Source organism: Protopterus annectens, chromosome 8.part0, assembly GCF_019279795.1.
Source record: "Protopterus annectens isolate FY-2018-M chromosome 8.part0, PAN1.0, whole genome shotgun sequence".
NCBI classification, from domain to species: domain Eukaryota; kingdom Metazoa; phylum Chordata; order Ceratodontiformes; family Protopteridae; genus Protopterus; species Protopterus annectens.
The window spans coordinates 454,563,102-454,573,409 of NC_056741.1; the positions used below are offsets into that span (position 1 = coordinate 454,563,102).

Genomic DNA, 10,308 nt, shown 5'->3' on the forward strand with positions numbered 1-10,308 from the left:
AGGACAGAGCCCTGTGGGACACCACTTGTGACTGGCTTTGAGTCTGACATGGCTCCAGCAATTTTGACTTTATGGGTTCTATCCTTTAGCCAGTTTGCAACCCATCTTGTGACATATGGATTTACATTTAAGCTGTTGAGCTTGTCTATGATGCCTGAGTGGGGTATTGTGTCGAAAGCTTTAGCCAAGTCCAGGTAGGCTGTATGGACTGCTTTGCCCTCATCAATGGCTCTAGTGGCTGTTTCGAAAAAGTCAACCAGGTTCAAAAGGCAGGATCTGCCCTTTACAAAGCCGAACTGGGTGGGATCAAGTGTCTGTAGGTCCCCAATGTCTCTGTTTATGAGTTCCATAATGATTCTTTCCATAGCTTTGCAGACCAGGCTGGTTAAGCTTATGGGGCGATAGTTACCAGGGTCTGTCAAGGTGCCTCCTTTGTGAAGTGGGACCACTGTTGCTGTACGCCAGTGTTCAGGTACATATCCTGTAGTAAGGCTAAGGTTAAATAGCATTTTTATGTGCGGGTTTAGCTCCTCTTGGAGTTCACGTAGCACGCAACCCGGGATACCGTCAGGTCCCATTGATGCTGTGTTTTTTAGCTTTGCTGTGGGCGGTTCTCACCTGGACATCTGAGATGACAGGGAGGTTACATTCAGCTGGGATAAGTATTTCTTCTTTTGGGGTGAGGAGGGAGAAATTTGCACTGAACCTGTCTGCCAGAATGTTGGCAATATCTGTGGGTTCAGTGTATTTTTTGTCATTGTGAACTAACTCTGAGCATATCTGAGGGTTTCCGCCCAGGTTTCTAACATAGCAGAAGAAGGCCTTGTGGTTATCTTTAGTGTCCATAGCGATTTTTCTCTCAAAGTTGACCTTGGATGTTTTTATGAGAGAACGTAGCTTTCTACTAGTGCTGATCAGAGATGCCTTCTCTTTATGGGATTTTGCTCTGTCGTGCAGTAGCTTCCTTCTTTTGTTATACAATTTGTTTATGGCTGGGGTCCACCAGACAGGACAAGCCTTTGGTGGAGAGGGTCTTGGTTTTATCTGGGATTGCATGATCCATGCATTCTTGGAGATGTCCGTAGAAAGCATTTGTGAAGACGGTTCCATCTGTGGAGATACAAGAGAACCAGGCTTACTTGAGATCCTTGATGTTTCAGAAGGCAAAGTATTGATTTCCCCTCATGAATCTTTAATGTATTGAATACATCAACAGTGCAGTCAGTCTTTTTCTGGTAGGGTTTTTAAAAGCCAGTGATCTTCCTAGTTAGTAATCTCGGGGATCTTTGCAGTTGTTTGATCTGTCTAGGTAGGTACATCCCAAAAGGCCATTCTATTCAATAACTGGCCTAATCAATGCTGAATATAATAGGACAATGACCTCTTTGGAGCCAGACGATATTCCCTTGGTAATTAGAAGGCCTTTCTGTCTACTACCCTTAATTGAAATTCAAAGGAGAGTGAATTATCAGCCCAAGTTTTAAGGTCTCTAAAAAACATTTCCATTTTGGAGTGGGGTATTGCTATGTTGTGTGCGCTGGGTGTGGGCTGAAAATTTACCAAATGTGACAGTATTATATTTTTGAAACAGTGACCTCACCAGTTATTTACTAACTTGAGAATGACTTCTAATTTACATGCATCTGCAAACTTGCTTGGTTTGGGGCCTGGAGACTGAAAAAAAAAACGTCAGTGAAAGAGGGTTTCAGCAAGGAGCATGGACATCACTGGTTACCTTTATATTCCTCAATGAGGTAAATACTACCCGCATCATGTGGGTTGTGTTCTTTAGCCAGTTGGCTAGTCATCTTTCTTACCATACAGGAATATACACGTAATGCACTCGCTCAGCTTACTATACTAGCGTGGGCTATGGTGCTGTCAACAGCTTGTGTTACTCTTTCGAAACTTCATTAAACAACATCTACGGTTGACAACCACAAAGTGATGTGGGTGTAGCTTAATAACAGTTAATCAGATTACTTATCATACGTTCGACGGCTTTGCAAACAAGATCAGTTGGGCTGGTGCGACCACCTCTGATGAGTGGCACCGTTACTCTTGTGCGCTCCCTCGTGCACAAAGGCAAAAATGACAAAGTGGTATTTTGTTGGGATGCACAGGTTAGAAAGAAAGTGTAAACGTCCTACAACTTAAAAGTTTTCCAGCATAAAAGACTTAGATGACTGATCTCACAGTGCAACTTGCACACCTTTCTAAGCTTTAAAACGACCGAAAACGCCTAATTAACTACCCCGCAAAATGTGAACTCATAAAACGACGCAAATTAAATCCACCAAATCAGAGTGCTCCTAATGTCAGTTAAGGACAGCGCATTGAGAAATTTGACACCAAAACAGTAGTAAGCATCTAAGGCAATAAAGAAACACGGAAACGACTCACAAAACACACTTCCCGCTACTGCGTAGTTTGTTGACCTAACGGTATACACAGAATGGGACGAACCTAGGGCGGGAACTATATTCTCGAACCGTGATTGCCGGAATTCTTGTGCCGATTAACCTATCTCCCGCCTTAACCAAAGCCACGCAAAAGTACGTGAAGCGGAAACATGAACTCTAATATTGGAGGCTTCCGATTGAACAGTTTTGTCGTCTGACATATATTCCATAAATTGGATTGGGCGTTGTAGTATATTAGGCGGGTGTTTCCTATTCAGTCGGCTCCGCCTTCTGGTTTCCTCATGTCTTTCCTGTGTGTATGAGTACGGCTGTGTCTATTGTAGGGGTGCATTATATAATAGTTTCTCAACATAATAGCCTCCAAGCCCTAATAGTAAGAAAGGCTGTAACTAAAAGGGGGTAGAGACCCTTCCCCACAGACCCTCCCCCCCCTGACCCATACCCAACACCCAACCATGGTGGAGACTCTACAGAAGGGAAAGGGAAAGTTGCTGGTTTCCAATAGCCTGGATGCAAAAGATGAACTAGAGGAGGTAGATGGGATTTTTACAGTTATTTTTTTATTTATGACTGCATTCCGTCCTATGTTGCTACAGTACGAGTGCGTTTTTCAACTATGAATATATGCGAGTTAAACTGTTTACTTTGGGGACATATGTACATGTTATTGGAGTGATCATGCATGTTTGTTTTAGGGTACGTTTTGGAGAGGTAGTGATTAACAAGCTCTGCATTTTAAATGCCAGAGCCCTTTTAAAACAAGGTATTTCAGCGCTGTGCCGATAGCTGGGCAGGTGCTCTATGCATTCTGCATTGCTTAGGCCATTCTGAGGTCTGCCACGGTTTGCTGTAGGAGTGGTCACCTGTCTGACAATTTATAAGAGGTTTGTTTAGATGAACGAATCATGTAACACAGTGCTTTTAAGTTAATAGGCTTCGTGGAAAAGTGTAGATTTTCTAAAATTTATTGTGGTACCTTAACGTTGCCAATAGTTACGACCATTTGAGGTGGATAAGACGGGTAGAGTAGGTTTGGACTATGTTGAGATTGTTTTAGTTTACTCTATTATTCATTTTAGCATTTTGATTGCAATTAACACTCAGTAGTTTATGATGAACCTATGGCACAAATTGTCATTTGGGTTAAATATAGTGTGCAGCTTTCATAAACTGTACTGATTTGAATTCTGCTACTTTTTTGCTTCTGTTTGCTCCTCAGGTGTAGTAGATTATTTTGGATGTTTAAAATGTATTATATGTTGTGCGCTTATTGAACCTGTATGTTTGATATTCTTTGTAATCTTACACGCCCTTAGAAAACGTGGAGAAAAGAGCTGTTGTGCATATGGTGTTGAATGCAGAGTTGGTACCCATTACCCATTCTTATGCACAGACAAGATCAGAAAGCAAATTTAATACACAGTTGTTTGATTTGTGACATGCACTGCAACTGTCTGCTTGGTATCTACACACATTCACTTACAGCTGTTAGTAATTATTTGAATGTAATCTGATGAAGAAACTTCTATGTGGATTGTAGAGTTTTGATCACCATGGTGGCTCTTTAACTCAGTCACAGGATCTGGGGTTTAATCCTACCCTGTGGTTACTGTCTTAATTTTTTCTACATGTCTGCATGTTTTTTTTTCTTTTTGTATGCACTCTACTTTTATATGCCCATCTTTCCAAAACAAACTCTTCCTGGACCTATCGAAAGCCTTCGATATGGTAAACCATCAGTTACTTCTACATACTTTAAAAACCCTGTATCTAGATACTCCAGCCCTTGACTGGTTTCAAGCTTACCTCACTGGGAGACAACAAGCAGTAATGTGGCAAAGCAAGCTTTCCTGCCTGCTAGCAAATACCATAGGAGTTCCTCAAGGTTCCATATTAGGACCTCTCCTCTTTTCAGTCATCATAAATGACATCTAAACAGTCATCCCTGAAGCCACCTGCATTCAATATGCAGATGACTCAACTATAATATGTTCCAATGCCTCTCTTGCAAATCTACTAACTACCACCCAACATAGCTTCACCAAAGTCGAAAACTGGCTTGCCAACCATCTCCTGATCTTAAATCCAAACAAAACCAAGTTACTTCTCTTCTACCCAACCAATAGATCTCTGACTGAACACTTCACTATAAAATCCAATAATGGGACCATCATCTCCCCAGACACCTATACAAAGCTATTAGGAGTAAACATTGACAATAAACTCAGATTTGATATACACATCAACCAAGCCATTAAGTCAGTCAACAAGAAACTTGGGACCCTATATAGAATTAAAGCCTTCTTACCCCGAATGCAAGGGCAGCCACAGCCCGTTCACACCTTCTCTCTACCCTACTATATGCCTCTCCTGTCTTCACTCACCTTAACAAATCTGATCTGAACAAGCTCTCATCCTGCTATAATCACATTGCCAGATTCATTACAGGCCTACCCTACAGAACACACCACTGTACTAACCTGAAAAAGCTTGGATGGATAGAATTCCCATACCTTCTACAGCAGTCCCAACTCATAGAGGCCTTCAAAATCCTTAAACAACCTGAGAATACCCCAGCACTAAAAAACTTAATGACTCCCTACTCCAATCTAAGCTGCCTTCGCTCTGCAAACAGACTCCTTGTCCAAACAACTAAATCCCTCAACCTAGGTGGTGACGCTGTTGCCAACACCACAGGTAAAATATGGAACTCTCTCCCAAATAACCTCACGCTTGCAACTTCTCTAAGTCAATTCAAAAATAGTATAAAACTCCACTTCAAGTCACACTGGCTATGTCCTTGCTCAAACCCAGACTAGCTCTGTGCCATTAACTAAAACATAAACAACTAGCTAAGATAAGTACTTTGTATACTGTGATAAAGAAATATGTATCCTGTCTAACTCTATGTCATTATACTGCCTACCGTCCTTGCTAATATGGTATTAATGTAACATTTGTAGTAATTTCAGAAATAGTAATGGCAGTCTTGTACTTGTATGTAAATAGCCTATGTTTTTGTTAAGTTCTTTCAGCTCATTTACTGTACCTAATTATTCAATGTAACTCTGTTGGAGCTTTTCTCCCCGGGCCTCCGCTGAAAAAGGACATGTATCCAGTCGGACCATCCCGGTCAACAAATGTAAAATAAATAAATAAACTAGTTGCCCTCTGCAAAATCTTACACAGTATTGCATTTACTCTTGCCCTTCTGGCTGAAAGGGGTCCATGAAGGATTAGTTCATCTTCTCAAACTGGTCTTTACTCAGACAGTACATAAGAAAAGTCATTTAAGCCATTGCTCCAAGTCTTGAGTGTTTTTCTAGAAGATTTTGTATGTTTTTTTTTCTTTTTTGAACATTTTATTTTTAAGATTTTTCTTTTGTGTGTGTGAGAATGACAGTTATTATCTGTGTTCATGTGATTTGTTGTTTAATTTCAGATTGACTCAAAATTTTTAAACCCTGTAAATAACATCAAGAAACATTATTTATTTGCATCTGTTGACTGGGATAGTTTATCTTGGCTTAGACAGTCCGTTTCCAACAGAGACATGGGTGTAGAAAGCCTCTTAAACGGTTACAGAAGTGAAAGTAAAGCAGTATTTTAATTGCATTCCATGTAATTTATGATATATCTTTTATGCAAATACATAGTTTATATTATTTTGCAAGCAGTCATTTTCATATTATGTTTTAGCAAAGAGGTACATATCTTAGTTTTATAAGCTTAGCAAAATATTAATATAAATGAGTCTCCGGAGAGTGTATATAGTTAGCAGTAGGTTTTGGGTTATGACAGATAAATTATACTGGGAAAGAAAAATTTAAGTACTTATTAGAGTAGAGTTCATTTATTAGCTTGTCTTGGAGTCAAAATATTAATATAAATGAGTCTCTGGAGAGTGTATATAGTTAGCAGTAGGTTTTGGGTTATGACAGATAAATTATACTGGGAAAGAAAAATGTAAGTATTTATTAGAGTAGAGTTCATTTATTAGCTTGTCTTTTAGAGTCAACGGTTATCATAACTGATGATTCTAATTCTGATTTTAATCAGCTGAGAGTATGAGGACAGTCTGGTCAGTGTTTATAGCACGTAGGCAGTTTCAGTTTTTGGTTCTGTGTTTTTTTTCTCTTTGAAAACATTTTACACTTTATTTAACTTGGAATATCTGCTAGCGTGGAATTCTGTATTTTTATGGTAACACAACAATGAGTCACCAAAATGATTATTTGATTTGATGGTATTTTTCTTGCATTGATTTTAAGATCTTTGCTGCCGTGGTGGATTATGTTTTGGTCAGTTTGTTCATAGGTTCGTAGGAGGTTACTAAGCTAATGGCTCTAGGGCCTTTACAAGCCTAACCATATTATACCCGTGTCCCCTAACTGACCTTGGTTAGATGCTAGTTATTCACAGAGCAAGTCTATGATCAGCGCCAACTGCCCCTGCCCATGAGGGACATAGGTGCCACCCCTGGGTGAATTTACAGTCTCCTGTCCAATTGTCTAAGTTGTGCTTGAATAGGGTTATTGAGGAGCTCTGCTTCATGTGAATTGGGAGTTTATTCCAGAGGAGAAGCAATCTTTTGGAGATGTATCTTTCTCTCCAGCATGTTCTGTTAATGCACAGGCTAGGTTGAGATCTCTGGAGCGAGTGACTCTTGTCCCATTTGACTTGCAGATGTGCAGCATTTCCATTAGGGCAGGGTCAGAGACTGCTCTGTAGGCTTGGCACAAATCGCCTGTAGGATACAGAGGACAGGGCCTTCATTGTTTCCATGTAAGTTATCTTATGGAGGCCCTGAATTTTCTTGGTGAGAAACCTCTGTGGTATCGCCAGCTTCTGTAGGTGTTTGGTGAGATACATGCAAAAGGGAGTATTGTACTCTATTAGTGGCCCGATGAGGGTCATGTACAGAGGATTTATAACATCCTTAGTCTTGGATGTGATGTGCAACATGGAAGGCTTTCCTTATCACCATGGACACATGGTGATTGAAGTTTAGATGCTATCAACCTGTGTTCCCAAATGTCACACCACTGGGTTTGAGCTTAGGGGGTGCTGTCAGTATTGTAATATGCAGGGACTTACTCTTTGCCAAAGGGGATAATAATGCACTTTTCTTTGCATTTAGTTTTAGTCCATGGCTTTGGCACCAATCATTTGTCTGTGTTACCCCTTTTGTAATATGTTAACATCGTTTGGGGACTCAATGATTGCACCCAGTTTACAAATTTCTGAGCATTTATATGGGATGTTGTACGCAACTTCTGTCTGAGAGTTCATTGATGTATTTGGTAGTTAAAACTACTGTAGTTTTATAGGGCTTGGTAGTGGTGTGTTTTATTTGCTTGATTTACTGCAAATTTAGCTACCTTATTTCATGGCTGTTTATGTAGGTGTGTTCTGTATACTTTTAAGGTGTATAAAAGACCAGGAAGTTGAAGTGTTTGGGAGATTGAGAAGGGATATGTGTATACATTTTGTTTAATAATAAACTTTTAAGTACTTTTTATATTCAGAGAAGGATACTTTTGCTAGTGAAAATGCTAATAAATGTTACAACTCTTCAAGAAAGAAAAACTTGCAGACTTTTATTGGATGTCGAGTATTTTGTTTCCTTTCATGATGTTTCTTGATGCACTTCCTACTTGGAATATAAAAATCTACTTGGGGACCTTGTTTTCTCAGCATTGAGAACAATACTTGAATTTATTAGAAATGACAAGGAAATCACTGTGTGATGTTTCCCTTTGGTTATGTTTTACAAGGCATATAGTAAAGTTGCATTGTATCTGTTATGCTTGCTGCATGGGGCGGGGACAGCTGCACATTAAAGCAGGTGGTAACTTTTGCTACTACATTATTCTAACAGTTCCTTACATATGGCTTTGCTCCCGCCCATAATGCCACAGTGTCTGTACAGGCTGCAAGAGATGAAAAAAAAAAACAGCAGTCTGTCCTCTCTACATTGCTTGCAACTACCTGTATGTCGGTTGGAAATGGAGGCATGTACCACGTGCCTCTTTCTCAGCAGTATGCCCAGGAGGTTCTTTGGAACAGGCATGCTGATAATACTCTGGGATAATGTGCATGTGGCAATGACTATCTGAGGAGTACTTGCTTTAACCTTTGAGGAGGATTACTATCAGTTGTGCTACTTGGTGTTTGAATGTACATGTTTTGTCCATGTGCTGTGGCCCTGGATTGGCTGCATGGAACCATACACACAGCACAAGTACCATATGAGCAAAGATTGGCATAGGGAGCTTACAAGTCTAGACATTGGACTACAGTGTGTTACCTCTTTCAGAAGTCTTTCCTGTACTATTTATTTTGTATATTGGCTTGCATGAGGCACTATTTCCTGGTTTAGTGTAAGTGCTTGTTTCTTGCTGGGGTCCTTGGGGCATTTGTATACAGTACATCATCTGACTGAGAATATGCCATTTAAGCAGGGGATTTTATAATCTCGACCAAAATACTCTTTGCAGCACTCATGGCTTTGTGGCTGTTTTCCTGCTATTACCTAATGCAACAAATATTCAGTCCTGTCATGGTTTTGGGATTGTGTTTTCTTGCTTTGAGCTGTGATATCTTAGTGCTGCAAGTATTTATTCATAATAACCTGTTCCATATTGTATGTATTGCCTAGTGAGATATTATTTTCTTGTGACTGTTCCACCATTAGAACATTTTAGTAAGATATTCATTGAGTATAGTGTAGTGTTAAAAACTAAGTGGAAAGTGACAATAGAAAATGTTGCATGCAGTGGTGAACCAGAACTGGACACATGTACTACTTAAAAATATATTTGTTTATTTACATATGTTAACTCTACTGTCATACCCATTTCCAGAGTGAATCCAATGGGAAACCCCCCCAGAAAGGTGAGTTAAACTCTCAAACTTAGTGGAGCATACAGAGGTATTAAATCACATTTGTAGTACGATAGATAAATCACACTTTAACTTAATATATTTTATTAATACTGTGCATTGCATTAAAAAATTACTTTGCACAAGCAAATATAATAGTAATATAGCACTGCATTTGATGTGCAGGCAGTCGTTTGTACATGACCATTCCCAATGTTATTGACTCATGTTTTTACTTCTACCTGTCTATAAAAGGGTAAACAAAGGATAGAGAAGACTATCACACTGAATAACAAAAAGAATAGAAAAGACAGTGGACTGTAGAGAGGGTTGACTGTACTAGGTAAAGCTTAAGAAGTGGAGAAGGATGGTACAGTGCAGTAGAGAAACAGTAAGGATAGGTGAGGTGATAGGAGAAAGGTGAGTTGTACCATGGAAGGCTTTGGTCTGGGATGAGAGGTACATTTGGTATTGTTGAAATTGAGAAGAATTATTTGGTTGGCTCAAATCATGGCTGCTCAATATGTTTGGCTGAGGGGTCGCTTAACCATGCTTGGCAAGGTTTTGGGGGACACATTACCATGTCCAACATTTCTGTCCATTCTAAACAGTTTGTTGCAAGACATACTAAGGGTCAGATAAAATGCCTTGGTAGATTGGATAGTGCCCCTAGGGCCACCTGGTGGACACCCTGGCTTAAATGTTAATGGGATGTGCCGAGTATAATTGGATAACAGGTGTAGTAGTTGTGTGTAGTGAAGATGTAGTATTACCGCATATGCTGCAAGTAGAGATAGTTTTTAAATATGATTAGCATAAACGTTTGAATTTTGAAAACTGTCTTGCAGACCTTGCTTGTTGGGTAGTGTGGTCAACATCTTGGGAAATATATATTACGTGAGTATACATTTACACATATGTATGTAAGTTTTTTTTTTACATACACACGTATGTATATACATATATACATTTGTTCTGGGGGTAATACAGGAATCCAGTA

The 10,308-nt window shown here is 39.6% G+C and overlaps 1 protein-coding gene across 2 annotated transcripts in view; it reads left to right on the plus strand.

Annotated features, from left to right (window-relative positions):
- The first annotated feature begins 2,680 nt into the window (after window positions 1-2,680).
- Window positions 2,681-10,308, plus strand: part of INTS3 (integrator complex subunit 3) — a 2,345,436-nt gene continuing 2,337,808 nt past the window's right edge. For both annotated transcript variants that reach the window (XM_044079970.1, XM_044079971.1), the window contains exon 1: window positions 2,681-2,956. In XM_044079970.1, the coding sequence (XP_043935905.1) occupies window positions 2,879-2,956 (78 nt within the window). In that variant the 5' untranslated portion in view covers window positions 2,681-2,878. The remainder of the gene's footprint in view (window positions 2,957-10,308) is intronic.